Genomic DNA, 22,816 nt, shown 5'->3' with positions numbered 1-22,816 from the left:
GGATGTGCTTTATACAAAGTGTTAGCAAACCAAGCATCCAGTCTCATTCCAGTCCTCCTGTCTGTCCAGAGGGATTTCAGCAGTGCCAGGATTCAGGTGCCCTTCCAAAACACAAGAGCAGGGGACTGAACTGTGGTAGTTTTAATGCAGTGATTTGCATGAAGCATGGAAGCTGTGATTCACAGCGAGTTCAGAAGAGGCTTTGTTTGTGTGCAGCTCATTTCCTGAAATGGGCAGATGCCTGTGGTTTCCATGGGTTGGTGGTGGCAGTCAGCTGGGTACTCCCACTTAATGTGTTCATCAAAACTGAAGAGAGAGTTTGAACTGAAATCAAATGAAAACATGGTAATGCAACAGGGTGTATTGCCAAAGGAAGCTGGAGACATTTTGCTCTTTCCTAGTTACAGAGCAAGGGAGCTCTGAGTTCTTTAGATGAAAAAGTTTAACCAGAACCTTGCTAATTGCTCTGGCAAAGTTCTTTGCAAGGCATCCCAACTCCATCCCAAAACAGAGGCAGCTGGACTAGGTGTGCATTTTATTGTTCTTCTGTCCCAGGGACACTCAACAGGTGGGAGCCTCTGGAGTCTGCCTGGGCTGCCCAAATTGCTGGGTCTCCCCTTTAATTTGGATCCCTGCTGGCAACCATAGCAATGCTCTGAGCTGTTCATGAGGGGTCCGAGCAAGGGACCCTTAAGAAAATAAACAGAGAAAAATATTGTCGGCAACAAGAGTCTTTTCACAAAAAAATATTTTACTAAAATAGGCAAAAACCCGTTGTTCTATTTAGAATGATTTATAACTGTTCCCAGCTGATCACAAAGTGTTTCTAAATTAAAAGCCATTAATTATAGCCTTATATAGATACAAAGATATGCAAGAAGTGCTTTGTAATTCCAGCTCTGCACTTCAGGTGAGAGCTTTTTAAATTACTTGGACCATTGGAGCCACCTGCTTGACTAAATGCTGAGGGCCCTGTGTTTCAGTACTCATCAGTGCATTGCAGTGTTAACATTGTTACTGATTTTTCTTATTTCTCCAGGGCAAATACTAATTAATGGATACAATTCACAGCTGATTAGCTGTAGTTTCTTCAGTAATTACATTCGCAGACTAACTGTTCAGAAGAGGATTTCTAACCCAGTTCTTATTTCACTCTAAGCTTAATTTGTTTTTTGAATTGTTTAGGTCCTTAAGATAATAACCATTTTATTTTCTTTTGTTGTTATAGGTACCATTAGATAATATGGAAGTTTAATCTTAGAAATATTCACTGATAATTGCTATGTGCCTTCGATGGATTTCTAGTTCAGAGACAAAAAATAAATGTGAAGAATATTAGTTGTGATCCATACTAACAAAAGGTGAAATATTCCAGTTTCTGACATCATTGACTGAGTCATACACAATGGGGTCTTAAATATTATGGCCTAAGAACAGGATGACTTGAAGGATATGTACCTGTAACTTTTAGCTTTGACATTTTTTGTTACATCATTTGCTTCCACGGTCTTAATAAAATGGAAAATTAAATTGTCACTCTCCCCTTTGTTTTACTTTAATAAAACAAAAGAGAAGAAAACCACCCTGGCAATCAGAAAGCAGTAGCTGTGCTGTGAGCCATATATGTCCATCAAAACAATGTAGAATTTTACTCTTCAAGGAAAAAATCAGCCACATTTCTGTTTTGAGGCACTGGAGCCCTTTGATGCTCGGGCCATTAAAACAGGGCAGGGTTTGTCCCCACTTATTCATCCAGTGTTAGAGTAATGCTTGCCTAATGTACCTTTGCCCTTAGATATCCTTTGAAAACTTGATTTCTTCTTTCTTTCTTTCTTTCTTTTTTTTTTTTTAATACTGTAGAAAGAACAGCTCTATTTGAGCCATTTGAGTTTTTCATGTAAATCATTCTTAGTTTGCCACGAAGTGACATGAAAAATTCTATCCTGTCGATCGCACTGTTGAGCTGAAGAAGTGTCTTTGTGCAACAAATCCACACACACATCCCTATGTGCCAAAACAGTCATTTGAATGTGCAATTTTACTTGAATTTTTTAATCTCCAAACATGGGTGACATCTGGGCTTTTAAAAATGGATGACATTATTTGAGTATCTGCATAGCTGGGGATAACAGAGTTTTAATAGCTATGAGGCAGCCTACATATTGTGCTAAGGCCTCTGTTGCTTAACATGTGTTATAGGTTGAAAGATTCAGAATGATAAGTACACAAATGGAATTTGTTCCTTGAGAATGAGGGATCTCATTTTGTATTCCTTCCCTTCTTATGAGTGTCTTCTAATTTGGTTGATGTCCTGTTTAGTCAATCTGACAATTCATCAGGTACACAAGGCTCTGATTCTTTTTTTTTTCTTTTTTCCTTTTTTTTAAAATTTCCTTTTAACTTTGTCTTATTGCCAGAAGTGAATGTTTGAATTTTCAGGGAAAGAGCCTTTTTTGAAAGGATCACTGGTCCTTCCAGTGAGAAACTGGAGAGTCTGAAACATTTCACTGCTAAAAGCAGTCAGGCACTGAGTGCAGCTGCAGCAAATTGAGCTGAAGCAAAGTGGTTTTCCTTTCAGGACAGGTTCAGCTGCTCTGAAAGCACACCAGAGCTTCTTGCTTGGAAAGAACAAGCTGTGCAAGTGCATGGTCACCCATCCCCATGTGCTGGTTGCAGAGCTTGTGCTGCTCTTGGAAGTGTTTGCTGTTGTGGGGCTGAGGAGTGGGTGCAGATCCACCAAGATCTGGCAAGATGAGATAAAACAAAGCCTTCCTAAAAATATTTGTTTTATTAAAGTAGAAAATAGGAGTTAGGGGACGAATTCTCAGCGTGGCTTTAGCACCAGTGATGTGGCAGGGACAGCATGGGGGGCTCTTCCTTCCCTTATCACTCTTCCTTGCTCTGTGCCTGGCAGGGGCAAGGTGCACATGTGAAATCCCTGTTTTACTGTAGGTGCCTGACATGCCTGGTGTCTGTTCCTTGAAGCAAAGGCTCTGGATGCCTCCCTGCTCTGGGAACATGTGCAGGGCTGGTTTCCAGCCTACATGCCTTTGGAAGTGCTGTTCAAGGGCATAAGGCATGGTATTATGCTGATAATTCTCTTTCCTGTCTGTGTTCAGTCTGTAGAAGTAAAAGTACCTATCTTCCTCAACCAATGTTCATACTGGAGAACTTGGAAGAAATGACTGGCATTGAAGGAAATCCCTTGTGATCACTGGCATGTGGAATGAGAGCTGCTCCTCAGTGGGAGCAAGGGACACTGGGCACATCTCAGGGTCTCATTGCCTGAGTTTCTCTGATTTGCAAAATGTTCTGGAGTTAATGTTCACTGGGAGAATGGCAGTTCCACTGGAGTGAAAGATAAACAAAGGGGGATTGTTTGGCTTTTCAATTTTGTGGAAAGAATGGGACTTCAGGAACAGCATTGCAAATTCTCATTCTTCCCCTTACTGGCCTTCAGCTCTTTGGAGACAGGTCTGCTTGGAGTAGGAATACAGCAGAAACTTCTGGCTGCAGCAATCCTCTGGGTCAGGACCACTGGCAGAAATGTTAAAATGTGCATCAAAAAGCATGTAGTAGAGTAGAAATGTCTTTCCTGGGGGCCTCTTCCTAACAGATTCTTAATTTCCAAAGGCACCTTTAGGTCTCTGGGCTGGCTTTGCTGCATGGGCAAAAAAAATTGGAGAGATACACATGAAGATCTTCATTGTAAAGACTGGGGGATGCAGAGTATGTATAATAATAATAATAATAATGATGATGATGATGATGATGATGATGATGATGATGTTGAATCCAATTGAGCTCTGACTTCAAAGAACATCTGCAAATACTTTTTATCTGTTTGTTGTTTTGGTTTTGTTGTTTTTGTTTTCTTCCCATAACCTTTTCTATACCAGTGATGGGGTAAAGAAAAGTTTATCATAGCATACATTAAATCCAAATATTTATTTTTCTTTCAGTTTGGAAACAATAACAACTACATGAACATGGCAGAGGCAAACAATGCATTTCTTGCTGCAAATGAGGTAGATGTTTTTATTTTTTATCTATGCTCATATTCTGCTGTTTGCGGTGATAATTTAACAGACTTTGAATGGATGAAGAGTGAAGTGCCGAATTTCTGTGTGTTTTATGGAGCACAAAATAAAGACTTTAATGAGAAAGAAAATAACCTGACAGCTCTCCATTACTAGTCAATTTAGCTGTCCATAAGGCTGTTACTTACATAGCATGTCAATAGAAACAAATCTGCTTTATGTATGGAAAAAAATTATGAACAGAAGGAAACAAATAAAAAGCACAGTAGGTGTACACTTTGAAAGCAAGCTTAGTAATAGTCATTACTAGCTAATGTTCTAATTTTTGTTATAGATACAAATGGCTTAATTTGGGTTCTCAATACTCATATGAGATAGAAAACCAAAGCCAGCCCTGTTGCCTGAAATGTATGTGCTACATCAAGGAATCTTTTAAATCCATGGTCAGAACAAACCCAGAGGCTGGGCTGGTGGAGGCTGGCTGGGTTGTGGAGATGATGTATTTGATCACTGCCTTTGAGAATGGAAACAGGAGAAAGTGTGGGAACTCCAGGCTCCATGTATCTGCTGGGTGGGGCCACCTTATAACCAGTTAAAAAACATCAACACACTAATCCTGACCCCAAGGCCAGACAGAAACTGCATTTGCTCATCCTTGAAACCCAAGCTCTTACTCCTTGCACTGTCTGGCATGTGCTCAGCAATATGGAGAACAAGAAGTGTTTAGAGGGTGCATGTCATAAATGCTCTTCCAACATGAAGAAAAGGTAGAAAACCAGGCAGCCCCAATTTTTTATTTTTGTGTTGGAAGTGGGGCTCCATCACAGATATTCCTGTGCACTTCTAAAACAGTGGCCTGAGAGAAAATAAGCAGAAAGGTGTAACAATAAATATGAAGGTTAGAATTAAGGGTAGGATTTTATGAATCATTTATACAATGGTCACCATTTCTTTTTTACCCAGCAAGACTGCTTAGATAAGGGAATATTATTTGGCACTAGCTCCAGTGTTATTTGTGATAATGAACACAAACCCCATCTGTAATGACAACATGATGTTTCTTTCTGTAGAATTTCTTTCCTACATTTGAATCAAACATTGATGAAAGCTCTGCTGCCAGCAGCTGTTCAGAGACAATTTAATTCCAGCTGTGATAATTCACCGTGTCAGACATTGGCTGTTATATGTTGATACAACAGTTCTCCAGATTTGCATTTTTATCAAAAGGAACAAATGTTTTGAACATTTCAGTACAGATGGCATTTAACCATGCACACAGGTTTTTTGTTTGGTTGTTTTTTTAATATATGTGTAAGATATAAATATTTGAAAAGTTAATAACTTCAAAAACTGTGATTGGTAAGATAAATCTCACAAATGTTATACCATCTTTTGGTTATAACACCACCTTTCTGCAGTCCCAAATTGCATACTATTCAGGCTCTTTTTACAGACTGAATAGCCCAGTGATTTGGATTTAAGGCTACTTCACTAAGGGGCTTGCTTTCTTCTTAGATTACATCTATTTTATTCTCAATCTTATGACTATGTTTGGTTTTTATGTTTTGTTTTTTTTTTAAAGATATATACATATTTGGATAAATTACACACTCAGAATTAAATTCAGATTTAAAAATGTTAAGGTATTCATCAATTTACTCTCCCATTTGTAGCTATAAGTATTAAGCTATAAGTGTTAAGCTATAAGTATTAAGATGAATGCTACCTTTCTAAGTAAAAGAATATATTATTATCTGGCTGTGTTATATATTTCTGCAGCTGTCCTGGAATTATTCTGTTAGATGGGGAAAAAAGATCCAGTTCTTATAATAACTAATATCTCAGAAATATGTCAAGTAAAGAGAGGTTCAAATGTACCATAATAATACTGATTTCACTGAACCCTTTTGCTTGAACAAGGAATAAAAATATGATTAAGTGTTACTGTTCGTATTAAAGCGTGAACCTTACTTTGCAATTACTGCATTACAATGTATTTAATTATAGTGGTTTTGCATTAACATGAATGTAGCTTTCTCAGTATTATTTTGGGCCTGAGCACTGCTGAGCTAGAATCCCATTTTATTTCTGTAAATAATGCCTTAAGAGTGTAATCTTAGAGCACATTCAGGCTTAGAAGCCACACATTTGCTTTATGTTTTCTGTCTCTCTGTCATGATTACTACGACTCATTTTAAAGCACCTTAAATATTTATTGAAATAATATTTCAAGTGTTAATTACAGTGGTAATGAAAACAGCCAAATGCCACATATCAAGAATGAGTGTTTATCCGTATTGTTAATGTGATATGTTAGATTTCATTAAGCAGTAATGGGGTAGCAAATGAGTCACAAATTACAGTTGCATCTGTTACTAGACCACATTAGTGCCAAAATAACTGCAAATGCAGCCATAGGGTTATGTTCATTAGCCAACCACTTCTCCTGGCCAATCCATCCTTTGTGTTTGTGAACCACGGGGTCCTTGAGAAGAAAAATTCACACCTTTTGTAATGCAGCAGTGGGGAAGTCAAACATCTCCCTAATCCAGGCCCAGCCTTCCCATCCAGAATTGAGTTACAGCCTTGCAGTTGGAGGAGATGGGCACAGTCTCAGCAGACGCTGATGGTGCTGCAGACTGCAGCAATCTGGGACCCCATCATTTCTGGTGTGAGACCAATAATGACAGCTGACAGGTTCTATATGCAAGCAAAGGTTTTCCTTGTGTTTCAGTTTCCATCCTCTCTCAAGCGGTTATTAATTTGTATCATCATTAACAGTTTGAAGGATGACAATTTGCAGCAGTTAATGAGATCTTTCACTGAACTTATCATTTTTAAATTAACTGGCATTAAGTCACTCTTTGAAACAATGTAATTAATACATAAAACAATTCTCCCTTCCGCCCCAACCTAAATCCTGAACTAATGCAAACAAACAAATCCCAGAGCAGCCTTGCATGTCCAGAACAAGACAAGAGTGCCTATTTTAGGATTGCCAACTGCCCAATTTGATGAAGGCAGTCCTGATGTGGTTACATTTAAAATGGCCTAATTTCAAGCTCTGAATTTCTATTATTAAGTAGCAGTGGACCTGAAATAATACATGAAAGTTCATTTAACTCTCAAAAAATTTGAATAAGCGTAGCTCATTTGTTTCCCAAATAAAAGTCAGCAACGTTGAAGCCAGATACAGACTCTGAATAAAGATTATCTTTGACAGACACATGCACACGTACAAACATGCACAAACCCTGAAGATAACTGGCAGTAAATGTTTTGCTCAAGGCATCTTAACAGGTGTTTAGTTCATAACAAACCTACTGTTCAAACAAAGCTGGCTTGCTTCAGAAAGCACTGGAAGCTGCTGTAATCACCCTCACGCTTTCATACATCTCTACTCCAAATTGCAACCTGTGTTTAAAAGGCTTCACTGTATTTTTGGGATGGAAAAGAAATAAAGAATGGTCATATTTCATGTTTGTTAGCGGATAAAGGCAAACAAAAGATGTGAAATGGTCAGTGCTGAATTCCTGTTGTGTGTGTGCTACGAAATTGTCAGTGTTTTATGAAGCGTGAGAGTAATGTAAGCTGTTTGTGCTATTTTACTAACATATCAATAAAGGGGCAGTTTGTTATTCAGCCAAATCCAATGTAGCTGATATTTGGACTAACAACAGACAGATGTTGCTAATTAAGTGCACATTAAAAAACTGTTAATACTGATACTCCACTTAAGCCATATGATAATGAGACTTAAATCTTTAATCAGAATGATCCACAGACCCATTCAGCATATGAAACTTAAAAATTTTATTGGTTATTATAGAATTTGCTTTTGAAAAAAAAACCTAAGATTTGGACTTCAGGTGTGGAGGTGACTGCTGAGCCCTAACACTGTTTGCCTTGTCCTGTCCTTTTCCAGCAGACGTTCCATACGCCGAGCCTTGGGGACGAGGAGTTTGAAATCCCACCCATTACCCCCCCGCCCGAGTCAGACCCCTCACTGGGCATGGCAGATATACTGCTCCCCTTTCAGGGCCTGGGTGACCAGCTGCCTGCACAAGGAAATGAATTTACGCCTCAGTTTCCCCCCCAGAGCTTGGATCTCCCCTCTATCACAATATCCCGGAATCTCGTGGAGCAGGACGGCGTCATCCACAGCAATGGATTGCATATGGTAGGTCTGGTTCTTTGTGTGTTCCCCTTGCCTGATGGTGTCTGTCACATGTGGATCTGGGCCATCTCAGTTTTCATTGACCCCTCAGAAGATCTGTGTGCTTTCTTGGGTGCCTGGCAAAGGTTTTGCCAGTGTACTGTGTCATGTTATAGGCATGTTCTGGATGAACGATGGCACGTGTGTTGTTACACAGCAAACAATGATTGGCTATTACTCTGCTCCCTAAGGCAGTTGCCAAATGGTTAAGGGTTAAATACTGGTATTTTCAGCCAGATAAACATGTTTGTTAACATACAGTGCAATGCTATACTGTTTGTGAACAGATCTCTTGTGAAGAAGTGGTCAGGCTTTACAAACACAGAATTCTCATTTTTGGAATGGACTTGGAAGCCCATATCCATTGGCATCATGTGCCTCCAAGTGCTCCTAAAGTTCAAAAATGTGTTATACAGTTGGCACTGGCATCAAGAATTGAAAGACCATAGTGTTGTCCAGGGTGAACTACAACATTTAGAATGAATTGCTTGCCTGTATTTGAAGTGTAGGACCCACATCTGACATCCTTCAGGATATTTTGAGGGTTCAGTATTGAGAGTAGTTCAGAAGGAGAGCCAGACACAGCATGGCAGTAGGAAAAAAGCAACGTGTTTCCCTATATACTGTATATTCCATGGGCTAAATCTTTATAAAAGGGAATTAATTTTTTTACACTGTAATAGAAGTGACAGGGATGTATTTCCTGACAGTACTCAGAAATATAGGGCCATAAAAGACTTTGTGGTGTCCAGTGCTCTTGCTGGCCATAGAGGCTGAGGCAGGGTGGTCTTCTCTTCCTGGGCTGTGTCTGAGCCCTCAAGAACAGGGAGGCATGGTCTGGGTGTGCAAGAGCTGAGTGGTGGGGACTGTGAGGCTAATTCCAGAGTTAATTAGAACAATCAAAAGCAGGGCTGTGTGGAGTTTCCTCCAGAATCTATACACACTGTAGGGCTGCAGTCTCCAAGGGAGGTGCGTGGGGCAGCTCCCATGGTATTGCAGTGTTTCCCTGTGGGCTCAGGGGATCTCCCAGTGTGGGTTTCTGAGAGCTTTGTGCAGTGACATCCACACTGCCAGCCATGAGACACAGCTGTGAGCCAGTTTATCCTACTCAGCATTTTAAACTCGGTGCTTACAATTAGAATTAGTTTCTGTGTTGCATATTGAAGAGTGAGTGAATGTTTAGCTTGAAAAGATATTTTACATCAACTGTATTTTTTTCTGATTAGCTCTTTTATATAGGACCTTTTGCTGAACTTGGCATAGTGAAAATACATATTTACTGCTGGACTGTAATAAAGGTTGTGTTGTTATGTTGTGATTTCTTTTTTTATTATTCTGGCAAGTGAAAATTAATTAAAGATTTACAAACCAACAGGCAGTAAATATTTCTCTGTAATGCTACAGGCTGCTGACTTCATTGCAAATTTCAATATTTCTTTGGAGGTCATGAAGAGTAGCTAGCACTAATGCAGAGTGAAGCACAAGCTGCTCATTATTTAGGAGATATAGAATTCAGTCGTTCTGTGGATCCAAAACAGGCACTGCCTAAAATAGGCCTTGAAGGATGTGGTATTTGTTTTAGATCTCATTTTGCACTGTACATGTTGGGTAACTTCTGAAGGAAGATCAGATTAATAAAACCTGAGAGTTAAGAATGTTGTGCCTGAAAACAAAAGAAATGGAGTGTGTGTGCACTGAATGCAATGAAACTTGGGTCAGAAAATGTTGTGGGCTGGATTGGTGTTGTGTGTCCCAGTATCCCCTCAATGCTATACAGTGGTTTGTAACCTGACCCAGTTTTGCCCTTTAATTTTGCAACCTTTCACTGAATGTGATTCTTCCATGAGTAAATGTTTAACAGTACCAACCAGAAGAGGCCTCTAGATTGTGTTTCCCTTCACTCAGCTCTCCTGGTGCTGAATGGGAGGCTTCACATCTTTGCCTTTTCCTTGACTGCGCAATGTAGAAATGAATGGCACAGTTTACATTGGCTGCATTGCTAAGATTTGTTCCATACAGGTCAGTGAAAAGATGTAGAGAAGCTCCTGCCTTCTTACCCCAGTTTTCCAGTGGCATTTTTTAGGGTGATTTCCAGTTCAAAGCTGTGGACTGAGAAATTTGTGTGCTACAGTTTTGTGGCAGAGAATTGACAAAGAATTGTGTGATTTGGTATGGAGGAGCCATATAGGAAGGTTTGTATGTCAGATAGTCCCCACATCTGCTTGATTTGTTTCATGCTGTGAGATGGAGTGGCCCCTGCCATTGTATTCTACTCAGTAGACTTTTTCTCTTCTGCTCATAAATGCTAGGTAGCTTTGGGAAGTTTAAAAATATTAACAGAGGGTCCTTACATAGCTTTCCCCTGAACTCACATAGCTCTCTTCAGCAGTCAAATTTTCCAGCAGTTAATCTGTATTTCAAAAATAAAAAAAATGAAAACATTATATCATATTTTATGTAGAAAATGTGCACTTTAATAAACTGGTAAATATTTATTAATAATATTAGAATTCATCCTTAAATTAGACATTTCATGAATTACCTTGCCTTGGAGCTATAAAAACTTTATTGCAGCAATAAAAAAATGTAAAGGAGGCATTTTGACTATGAAATTTCATTTCATGGTCAATTGAATTTACTATATCTGAAAGAACTAAAGATGGGGTTGTAAAATAATTATGATGTTCGTACACACTTACAGAACAATGTTCTTATCCAGCGATACTGGGATAGCCTTATTTAAACGCTGTATTAATGGTGTACTGCTAATCACTAAAGCTTCTTGGGCTGAATACAAACTTAAATAATTTTAATATTAACTGCATTGAGTTTATTGCTTATCTCGTGAAGCATTAGAGGGCTTTACTGTAAGCAATATTTAATTTAGGTAAATGTAGTCCTACCCTGTTGCAAAGCCTGCTAGAAGCATTTCACCTTGAGAAATGTCATGAGATTTTAAATCACAAATGTTGAAAAAATAAAATGGGCTTGGACAGAATTATGATTAATACTGTGTGTCTTTGGCTTTTTTCTATGTACTACCTGACATGTTCACCTATAAACTTGAATGCAGAATTGCCAGAGGCATGGTTAAAAATAGGTTATGTCAAGGTTTTCCTATGTCTCCCTCAGGGTATGGAGTTGGCTAGGTACCACATAATGCTTCTGCAAGTATCTCACATATTACTCACAGGAAGACACACACATGGAAAACAAAAAAGGGAAAGAAAAAATATTTAACATATTCTTTATGTACTATTATATTGAAAATAGTACTCATGATGCAAGAAAGATATCTATATATTTATTCTCAGCATAAATAGGACCTAGCAATTACTAAAGATTGTATTGGTGAGTTAACCATTGCTTATGCTATTATGATATATGTACTATGGAAAGAGTGACAGTTTGTCACAATGCTGATTAACTTCATTATTATTGGCAACAAACACAACACATTTATCTTTACAGCATTTTTACCATTTAAAAACAGTCAACAGCAACAAAAAAGAGGAGATAAAATGGAGGCAGTTTGATTAATTTTAATATTTTAATAACATGCAAATAAAATTCTGATGTTCAAAAAGGACTCACTGAAAAATGGAGTGTTGATGTACATTTGACTTCAAAGAATGCACGGATTTACATGATGCAAATATTATCCCTATAAATACTTGAATATAAATAAGCAGAAATCAACAGCAATACCCTCATTAAAAATCAACCCTCAATATTTTATATTAATGCTCTGTTTTCTGTTGAGCTGCCTATAAAAAAAATATTTTAATCTGCAAACTGTGGCAATTCTATAAAACTACAAGTTTTGCTCCTGAGGGTTCCTTTTTTTAACACCTCTCTCTAATCTGCCCAGCCTGCTGAGTAGCATTGACATCAGTAGTACATCAATTTCAGAAAGTGGATTATTTTTACTAGACAGCTATTGTGACATATTGGGTCAGTCATAAATGAAAGATATTCATGCAAGCATGCAATACTTGTAATGAAGTCTCACTCTGACCTTCTGTATGATTGATTCTGTAATTTAGTTTTCTCAGGCAGTGCCTGAAATGAAATGAAATCATGTTGAACAAGTTTTGAATACCCACAGTGCACCAGGAGAAGAAAAATCTGCAGCCCCAGAGGCTTGAGAGAGAGCAGCTGAACGATTTATCTCCATGCTATTATAGCCTTTGCCAGCATTCAACATTTCTTTTTTTTTTTTTTTTTTTTTTCTTATTTGGCTTAAGTACTTAATTCTGCAGGTAGCTGTAAATGGGAAAATAAAATGCTGTTCAGATTTAAAATGACAGGACAGGAGTATGTGCAGGGGACTGATAAAATATCTTGAATAGAACTGACCTTTCATGTAGCTGAAAGTTACTGGGGGATTCATCCTCATAATTACCATATAGATTATTTTTATTTCTTTCCTGCAATGAAACATTTCAGAGAGCAGTAGTGCTGATTGAATGAAAATTGAACTTGTTAACATTCTTTTCAGCTTAGCCTGTTGTACATAACAGAAGGTTAGCTTTGATGAATTTCAAAATTCTCTTTCTGATATCTAAGAAACAGACAGTAAAATAATTGTCTTTTTTCAGTCTGATTTTTTCTTTTATTCAAAAATGTACAATTGTTGGAAAAACAGAACTGATAGTTTTATATATTGCTCACCACATTACTTATGCTGTTAGAGAAAATGTGTTTCCTATTTGATGAAGATTTGTGCCTGTTTATATTTTATAATTGTTGCAGTGCTGCCAGTGCAGTCAGGATTCTGCACAGATAAGGCTAATTCGTAGTGGAATATGCTCATCTTTAATTATATTACTCCTTAGGAGTGGCACTGCGCTCAAATCAAATGCACAATTGTGACTATTGCTTTTATTTGAAGAAGAGACTTTTAAAATAAACACCTCAAGAATGTGGCTTTAAAGAGATGAGGTGAAAATTTGAGCATATTGAAGGCTGCATACAATAGAAATATTATTAGTGTTTCAGAACAGTGGTGCCTTTTACTTACACCTCAAAATCTTTTTTAGTAGCTTAAATTCCCAAATTACTAATGAACTTTAAGTGAATAGATTAACATAAGACTGGAAAACTAAAAGCTAAAAATGTTGCTTTGAAATTGGCAAAAGATAGTTATTTCACTACTCACCTGACTGAGTGCCTCTCATTTATAGGTTTCATTTTCCTTTAAAAAGGAATTTATTTCTACATCTCTCTTTTAACACCCAGTCAGTAATCTCCTATCTGGAGAGGATGGAGTAGGTTTTCAATTAATAAAATGTTATAACAACATTGTTTAATGTGTTGCAGATGAAACAGTTATTTCATGGGTCATTAATGTGTTTAACGCCTGGAATGGTTTATTAAAACAAGCCCTTGTTATTGTTATGGATGTGTTTATTGTCATATGTGATGCAAAATGTACAACAAATTTCACAAGTTTCTGGGTATTAGTTTATAGAAGTAGCAATTACTCTTAATAGAAAAAGAGATTCTCTTCTATTTTTTCTTGGATTTCTGTGCTGAATTGCTAAGCTCAGGCTTTAAATCAGCAGTGTTGGTCTGGCTTGTGTTGGTCTTTCCCAGCAGAAATGGCAGCTGTTATTGCCACTGGTTTGCACAACTTGTGGTACCAGGAAAAATTAATCTCAAGCAGCCCTGGAATTAAAGGATGCTTGGGCGGCTCTGAGCAGTGACATTTGGCCATGTACAGAACAGGAGGGATGCTCTGGAAATTGAGACCTTTAGGTCTCAGCTGGCAGCTCTGGTGGCTGCTCCCAGCTGGGCTGGGACACAGCTCAGGGCTGGGGGCTTTGTGGATGAGCTTGAGAGTCTTCTCAGAGTACTTCCTTCTTGTTTGGTGTGGAATGGAATATTTTATTCTACACCTGATGAGGCAACTGTGTGTTTTGGAGTTACCTTCCAGAGCACGTGGGTGCCCAGCAGCAGGGCCCTGGGGACAGGTGGGGACAGGCTGGGAGCTCTGGAGGCAGCAGAGGCTCTGGCACAGAGGCTTTGGCCTGATGGGAAGATGGTGCTGGTTTGCTAAACAATAGTGTGAAGACTTTCATATCCTCAGTGACATTGCAATTCTCAGTGTGGATAATGTAGAGTCATTTTTCTGAGACATGCTCTCTTCTCATTGACCAATGAATAGGTCCCCTGTTAATGAGAGAGGGAAATGTCTTCTGCTGTTCTTAAAAACAGGCCACTCATAGTAACTGCTAGAGGGGACCTGTCCGTAGGAAACAAAGTGGCAGCAGTTGCCAAAGACTGAATAGAAGGCGCTAAACTAAACTAAAAAATAATAAAAATTGAAACAGGTAGGTTATTGCCTTGTGAGGTCATGAGGGAGTCCTGCATGAAGAAAGAGAAGCACAGTAACATTGGAACAGTTTGGGAAAAGACACTGTTACTATTTTACAGTAATAGTACCTAAATCAAGATCCATCAGCTCCAGAAAATATTGTGAGATGCCATATGAATCTGGGGCAAAGGATATGGCTCACTGGGAAAGCTGTCAGGAATTGGAGCTGAAGCTGAGTGTCTGATGTTCCTAAGAACTGAGCTCAGAAGGAACTCAGATGTCATGTTTCCCCTTGGACACATGGGGAAACGTGAGTGGCAATAGTTACCCAATACTCAGCTTCCACTTCAAGTTTGCATTGAAGAAATGTGAAGCCTCTTTAGAGTGTTTAATTATTCCATGTTGTCAGCTGGAAGAAAAACCTACCTGGGTCTGGTAATACAAAACATAATGAGACTGGTTTCTGATTTACTTCAGAAACCAACAAGTAAATGAAAAAAACATAGAAAAGAAAAATCCCCCCAAAACATAAAGACAACATATCCCTGAACATAGCTACCAACACTTGTAGCAATTTTCAAACATAAAAATGCCATGTAACCCCTGAGCCTGTCCCTCTGCAATTCCTTGCACAATTCTTGTTACCTTTGACAATGTTTGTTAGTTGTCATGCTCTCTCACACTCTCTCCCCACATTCCTTACTGCATAATAAGCACCTTTGAAGTCTGCCTTTGATTTGGGAGCTGAAGCACCTGAGTTGTGGAGTTGTAACAAAACTGCTAACAGCGTTTATCTGATGTTCTGGGACTTAATTTCAACTATCCAGGATTTGTTTGCAATGTGTCGTCACTGTTTGCACACAGCAGACCTAAGCTTGTACTGCTAATTTGGAGAGAAGCTCCTCATGCCAAGAGACTCCTCAGATCAGAGCCCAGATCTGTGATCTGAGTCACACATGTATTGTGATCATGCTGTTGGGTGCCTTGTCCAAGAGGAGTGTGATTCAATATGCTTAAAAGTATGGTAGAAGCTTGGGAGGAAGGGAGTGGGGAGTCTGGTTTAAAATGCCTCTACAAAATGGTGTAAAAATTAAATTGTGAATTAGGTGGTGCTAAAACAGCAGCAGCAGCCACTCTGGGTGGGTGGCGGTCTGTGACCAGCCTGTCCTTGTCTGCAAGAGCAGAAGGGCTTGATAGCAAATGAGGCAACCAAGAAGCCTCTCTGGCCTGGGTTGGGGTTCATGTGAGGAATCTGCAGGCTCACAGGAGAGTAAGAACAAAATTCCAAGGAGAAAACCCTCCAGGGTAGGGTGGTGGGGCATCTCCAGTAAGAATTTGAATAAAGAATTGTAAGAATTTCAGAGACAAGTCCTTAGTTTGGTACTTGTGTGATTCTGACCTTGCTGTGAGCTTTGTGTGTTTCCTCACCATGTAACACAGGGTTTTGGTAGAGTCCCACAGCAAGGCATGCTGTCAGTGACTGGGTCCAGCACAGGCCACAGCACCACCTTGCAGAGGCAGAGAGTCCTGGGACCTGCAGTGGGGTTCTGGCAGGGTGTTTGGCCCTGTCCCTGGCACCTTCCTGTTTGGAACCACATCTCTGGGTGCTGCTGCCCTGCCTGGTGTCACTGTGTGCCCAACCCCTGAGTGCGCTTCCACAGCAGAGATCTTCACTCGTGCTTTGCTGGTCTCACATTGCACCTCCCACCCCTGTCAGTGCTGCAAGGAAATAGCTGCATTAATGACATTAATGACATTTGCAGTGTGTGCCTTAAACAAGTGCTCAGTGGTGAAAATTGTTGCTGGAAACATCCCAGTTGCCTATGCACAAACCAAAAAGGGGCAAAATTTCAGGCCTGGGGTAGGCAGGAGCAAAACTAATACTTTGCATTGCCAGGTTCCATTATCTGTGCAGTATATATGCAGTAGATTATGCAGTATGTTATATAACAGGTCTGTGTAAGTGCAAGAAGTGCTACCACAAATGAGTGACTTGATTTTGAGAATGCCTGTCTTGTATACCCCCATAATAGCCCCTGATGACCCCCAAATAACTTGCTCTGTTTTAAGGAATAAATCAGTGGACCCTCAAGTTCTTTTCATGTTTCTTCTATGGTTTATGTGTTCGCAGAGAGAATAGAGGGACTGGATGGGCACACAGACCAAAAAATGGCATGTTGTTCATGTTTTACAGGCAATAAAATGTGTATGAACCTCTTGTCACCAACCCATCTCTTAGCTCCAGATGAAGACATATTTTTTAATGAATTGACGTTCTGTTTTTTGTACACTTTTTTTGGGAATCAAATTAGGTAACTTTACTTTCCTACGGAGACATGAAGTGGAACATGGGAGTTTTTTCACTGCCAGAGAAAAGAAGCTGCTGCTTGTAGGATCTCCTGATAACTGCAGTTTGACAGCTCTATTAGTGGTGATGGTGTGTGTGCAGGGGAGAGGAAGGACACTTCTTCAGTGGTGGCAGTACCAAGTGCAACTGTTTTGTATTCTATTAAGTAAGGATTTAATCTCTGACAGAGAAAAGCATCCTGTTAGTTTGATTTGTTTTGATTGGCAGTGAAGTCCAATCCTGTAAAAATTTAGATTAATGGATTCTTTTATCTATGCTTTACTTGTGGAGAAAAAGAATATTGAGGATTTCTTCTAGAGATATGCTGACATGACTAAAAGTAAAGGGAGTAATTTACAGTCAGGGACAACTGAGGATTTCACTCCTTACATTGCAGTGCATTTGCTTCAACTTAAATACGTCCTTTAAAATATTGCATCAGCTTATGTTATATTGACAGTGATGAATTCCTCAGGCAATAGAATATATAATAGTTTAAGTCAACTTCTGAAACCAGGGCACAGTGAACATAACCATAAATGTTGGATTTTGCTTAGTTATTCCTTAGTTATTTTGGATGGCAGATTTCTCAATTCCCTTAAACTATCTCATGCAGTGTGGGGTGAGAAGCCCAGCCCTACATCCTCCTGTGGACACTTCCATGGGGCATTTTCATCAGTCCTCACATGTCCAGAGTCTCACTGGAGGTGTTGCATGTTTAAATGATGGAAGGCTGTAGACATTGATTTTAATCAAGACTTCAGTATTGCTCAAAAATGTTCTGAAAAGTAATATCCTTGTTATATTTTTAAATGTCTTGTTGAATGTTCCCAGAGATTAAAGTTATATCAGGGTAGGAATTCAGGATAGAATTACTGTATGGAAATGGTTCTTAAAATGCAGGGTAAGTAAGTGGAAATTAGGACATCTCTCAATGTAATGGCTGGATGCATTTATCTGTCAAAATAAATACTAACTCTATTACAAGCTATACTAAGTACTGGATGCATAATGAGTTGCTAACAGAAGAGCAAACTATCCTTCATTAATATATTTTTTTCACTTAGTACTCCATGGTACTTTGAAATACACCTTTGATAAAACTGTATAAATTAAAGCATGGCAGTTGACACATTCCTTTCTTTTTCTTTTCTTTTTTTAAAATCTCCTTACTCCATTATTTGCTTTCTAGTGTCTGTTGATGCATTGATATTTTATATAGTTTCAAGAACTTGTTCTTTTACAAATCAGTGTAAAATAAGCTGTACCTTTATCATAGGCTGTGAGATGTGTCCTTTAGCAATAGGACTAAATACGACTTTTATGGCATGACTGTCCAAAGTGATTAGAAATGTTGAGAGTAGGACAGTTTGATGGACAGATATCTTTATGGTTCCTTTGATGAGACCTTCCATGAACCAAGTGCTGAATGTCTTTATAATGTGTGCAACAGGGTGGTAACAGCTGTGTAAGAGATTTGGGCTACACAGTCACCATACAGCTGTTTTGAGAGGGTGAAAACATTTTGGACTATATTTTGCTTTTTTTTAAATCCAGGTATATAATTAGAATTGTGAAAGGGTAAAAATTTTTTGGGTTGGAAGAGACCTTAAAGATCATCTCATTCCAACCCCTTGCCATGGGCAGGAGACCTTCCACCTGACCAGGTGCTCCCATCCTGCCTGGTCTTGAGTGTCTCTGTCCAAGGCTTCATCACTCTCACATTACAGAATTGCTCCCTAACACCTTATCCAAAGGCCTTGTTCTCCATTTAGAGCCCGTCCCCCTTGCCCTGTCACTGGAGAGCCCAGAGAGGTGCCCAGTGCTGCCCTCAATAAATGTCTCTGCACCTGAGGGGTTTGTAGCACTCATGTAGGATGACAACAGATTGATCTGAGTCAAAGCCATTTCAGCCTGCAGAGGAATGAGACAAGTTATTTATCCTTTGGTTTGGTTCCACACATCATGTCCTTGTCTGATTATCATGCTGAGTAAACCAGGGGTTGAGCTTTGCCTGACTTGTTTTGAGATCACCAGGTTTTGTCTAACTTCAATCTAAGGCTGTAAAGCAGATCAGGTTCAATCAAAACTTGATACTGTCTGCTTGAGGAGTTCATGATTTTTTGTCAGAATTGATCTCTTGTTTTTGCTTAATCTTACAAAAATCTTGAATGCTTTTAATACTTGTGTATCACATTTACTTTGGGTAAAGTTTATGTAGAAGAGCTTGTGATATTCTCTAAAATTCTCCCAGTATTCTCAGTGGGTTATTTTTGGATAGGTGAGCTTTTCGGTTTTCGTACAGTAATGTAATTAGGATGGCATGTGGGTGCTTCAGTGCACTTGTATTTCCATGTGTGCTTCTGATACAGGATGATTTTCGTTGTTAAACATTTCTCTGATTAACATCTCAAGGATAATGAAATGCTACTGATCCCTTCAGTTTGATATTGGCCTTTGTAATATCACAGAAAAAATAAGAGCAAAAATAACTGATGGAAATTTTGTTTTCTTGATTTTCGCTCCTTTCTTAGAAGACTTTTGTTTGCTCAGGAGCTATAGGAAAATGCCATGGACTTTAATATTGCTATGAACTACCCTCCCTGCCTTCTTTCCAAACCACTGTACACACATAAAAAATGGCTTATACTTCTTTGTCTGAAAGCTCTGGTATAGGAACCATAGGTTGTTCAGGGCCACAGCACTGTACCACAAAGCAAAAAATGAAAACCCTGTTCCTTTCTTTTTTTAATGCTGATCAACCATATAAGTTAAACTGAAAGTGCAGAAAATACATTGTTTTTTGTTTTCATATGGACATATGAATAATAAGGAATTGGATATTATATGAAACATTTTTCTTTGCATAATATGTGTTATCAATTTAGTTCTAAATGGCCAGTTAAAAAATATTGTTGTTGCTATTCCTGGATTTTACTGAAGCTCTTAAGATTGAAAAAAAAGGCTAAAGAAATCAGGAAAAGATGCAGAAAAGAAAAACTGAAATTAAGTAAGTGGATGCAGAAAGCCCACACAAGCATCAGATAGTATCAGAAAAAGGGACAGTTAAGAATTCATGGGCTTGTGTATAAAATTAGATTCTGGGTCAGTGCAAGTCAAGAGAATTTAGTCTCAATAAAATCATAGATGCAACCAAAATGACAAGACTTGGAGTAAATGGTTTGTAACCCTTGTCATCACATTTTGTTGCCTGAGTGTAAAGGCCAGAAAGGCCTGCATTGTGTAGCAATAAAGGGAGAACAAAAGCAAGGCTTTCAGGGGTAGAACACCTCCAAGAAAGCACTGGCTGCACAATAACGAAGAAAGTTAGTTTTTCTGAGAGAAGGTTATTCTGATCCTCTTCAGCTTTGCTGGAGAAAGCCAGCAGAGTTTTTCTTCATGCAATAAAGTAATGTCTGTAAAATGATTGGAGTAATGGGCAGAGTGATATCGTTTCACAAAAGACTTTGAATGACTTCCAGATGCCACTGCCAATACAAGTCACAATCAAAATGACCCTGTAGTTAACAGCAGTAAATTTTCACAGAAAGGGGCCCTGAAGCAAATGGGTATTTCAGCCAATAAGTCTGATGTTTTGATCTTTCTGTATCAAGTGCTCCACTTTTGGCACACACACTCATCTCTAAGGAACTGCAGTCCTTTACTGAAAATATTAAAAGCATTTAAGAAGTAGGAAAAGCAGTGTGGTGGGGTATGGTATGGATGATGAGCCAAGCTGGCAAGGGCTGGGGAAGCAAGGGGAAAATGAGGGTGAGCCCTGGGGCACAGGGTCTGGATCATGAGCTTGTGAGGTTAACTTGATCTGTACTGGACTCAGCTGCATATGCATTTTTATGCTAAAGAAGGACTTGTTTCTACTGTATAGGCTTCAGCAGAAAGAGACACAACTGTCAAATTCAGAATTAATATGATTTACTGTTACAGGGAAACAGTGAGCTGCAGTATTTGTGTATAAAGATCCATGGGGCAGGATGTGCATCTTCTCTAACACATGTTGCTTCTTTGTATGGCCACCCTTGTCCCAGCCAAGGAAAGGCTTCCAGGAGCACAGAAACACTGCCTCTGTTGAGGGCAAAGTTATAAAAAGTAAGGGAAAGTCATTTGGGCTAAACTTTCACCTCCATGCTGACACAGATTTTTCAAAACTGGTTTTTACTTATCCATACTTAACAAGAGAGCACCAGGAAGGTCAGACTCTGTTGTGGAAGTCCAGTGGGCTCCCACAATTGCTGTTTTGTTCTGTGTCATTTCATTAAGGATCATTGCACCTGCTACTAATTGCAATGTGGCTTATTAATAATGAAAGAGTTTTCAAAATCTAATTTATTTCTCATGTTTCTGGCTGCTCAAACAATGACTGTAGATTAATCAGGTTGCTGAATCAATTTGTGAGCTATTTATTCTCTTATTAACTTTTTAAAAAATCTTCTTTTCTGTTTACATGTTCCTTCATTGTGTATTGATCTGTGTGTGGTCCAAAAAAACCCCATAGTTTTCATAGGCAGATTGCAGCTGACTTTACCTTCAGGGTCTTGCTTCTTTTTATTTACAAATGTGGTAAATGTTGTGCAGATGTAGGAGACACAGTTTGTGCCCTCAAGAAACAGTAGAAACCAAACCATGCAAGTGCTTGTGTTTCTGAGACTTGGAGTACAAGTCAGTGATTTGTACATCGATTTTGTACAAATTTTGCTACTTCCACACATTTGATTGTTGGATTAAAGATAAAAATGTCCAGTTTTATGTGCTACTTGCCAACAGGAGTGTTTAGGATTACTGGACTGGTTCTCCAGCCTGCTGCAGTGAATGCACTCCAGACCAGCAGGGCAGTGTTCTGTGTTTAAAACAGATTTAAAATCCCACCCAGACAGGACTGGTTTTTATCCACTGCTGTTACTTGTAATGGCCAAGAATAACTGAAACTCAGTAGAGGAAGATGCTTTTCTCTCTCTCTATATATATACCCTCATCCCACCCCAATTTTGTTTACTTTCTGACAACAGTCTGTGTCTCCTCATTTGCAATGTTTTCCTGAATCCTCAGTCATCCTGTTTCCCTATTGTTTATGTGGGTATTTCTCACTACATCAAGAGAAAAAATGTTTAAAAACAGACAAATGTAATTTCTAGTGAAAGAACAAAATAAGCAGCCTCAGTTGGGGGGAAAAGTGAAGTCTGGAGCAATTAAAGTAACTGTTGCTACACTTAATTTATTAATAATATATTTAATTCATTAAAAAGGAAGGAAGCAAACTGCATGTTGACGGTGTGGCTTCTGTAAGCCTGTGAAAATAACTTCACCTGCTACTGCTGTATGGTAACTGCTAATATCTAAGCAATGTTTCCATCTCTTTTAGGATCAGAGTCACAGCCAGGTTTCCCAGTACCGCCAGGACCACTCTCTGATTATGAGATCCATTGTGCACATGACTGATGCTGCTCATTCGGGAATTATGGCTCCGTCCCAGCTCACCACCATTAACCAGTCTCAGCTGAGCGCGCAGCTGGGGCTGAATTTAGGAGGCACTAATTTGCCACACACCTCTCCCTCTCCTCCTGCAAGTAAATCAGCCACTCCTTCCCCATCTAGCTCTATCAATGAAGAAGATGCAGATGAATCAAACAGAGTAAGTTATTCCATGTGCTGCTAGCCTCACGCATCCACACACTGGATTTGCATGGCTGCAGCTGCAATGTGGTCATTTAAAATACAAATATTACAGTAAAGTGGAATATGATTAATTTGCTGATTACCTTCTTTACTTAAGAAATATCCATACTATCATCATAATAATGAACGTAAGGCTAGACAGATATATATAGATATATATATGTGTACATATATATATATGTGTGTGTGTGTGTACATATATA

At 38.9% G+C, this 22,816-nt stretch overlaps 1 protein-coding gene across 2 annotated transcripts in view; it reads left to right on the top strand.

Annotated features, from left to right (window-relative positions):
- Positions 1–22,816, top strand: part of TOX3 (TOX high mobility group box family member 3) — a 73,871-nt gene that overhangs the window by 45,120 nt on the left and 5,935 nt on the right. The window contains exons 2-4 of one of the 2 annotated variants that reach the window (XM_058034378.1): positions 3,963–4,028; positions 7,969–8,220; positions 22,300–22,569. In XM_058034378.1, coding sequence (XP_057890361.1) covers positions 3,963–4,028; positions 7,969–8,220; positions 22,300–22,569 — 588 coding nt within the window. Of the gene's footprint in view, positions 1–3,962; positions 4,029–7,965; positions 8,221–22,299; positions 22,570–22,816 lie in introns of both variants that reach the window. The other variant, XM_058034377.1, reaches the window with a different exon arrangement.

Source organism: Melospiza georgiana, chromosome 14, assembly GCF_028018845.1.
Source record: "Melospiza georgiana isolate bMelGeo1 chromosome 14, bMelGeo1.pri, whole genome shotgun sequence".
In the NCBI taxonomy this organism is placed as follows: domain Eukaryota; kingdom Metazoa; phylum Chordata; class Aves; order Passeriformes; family Passerellidae; genus Melospiza; species Melospiza georgiana.
The sequence above is the reverse complement of the archived record's forward strand: the minus strand, read 5'-3'. Positions and strand labels throughout refer to the sequence as shown.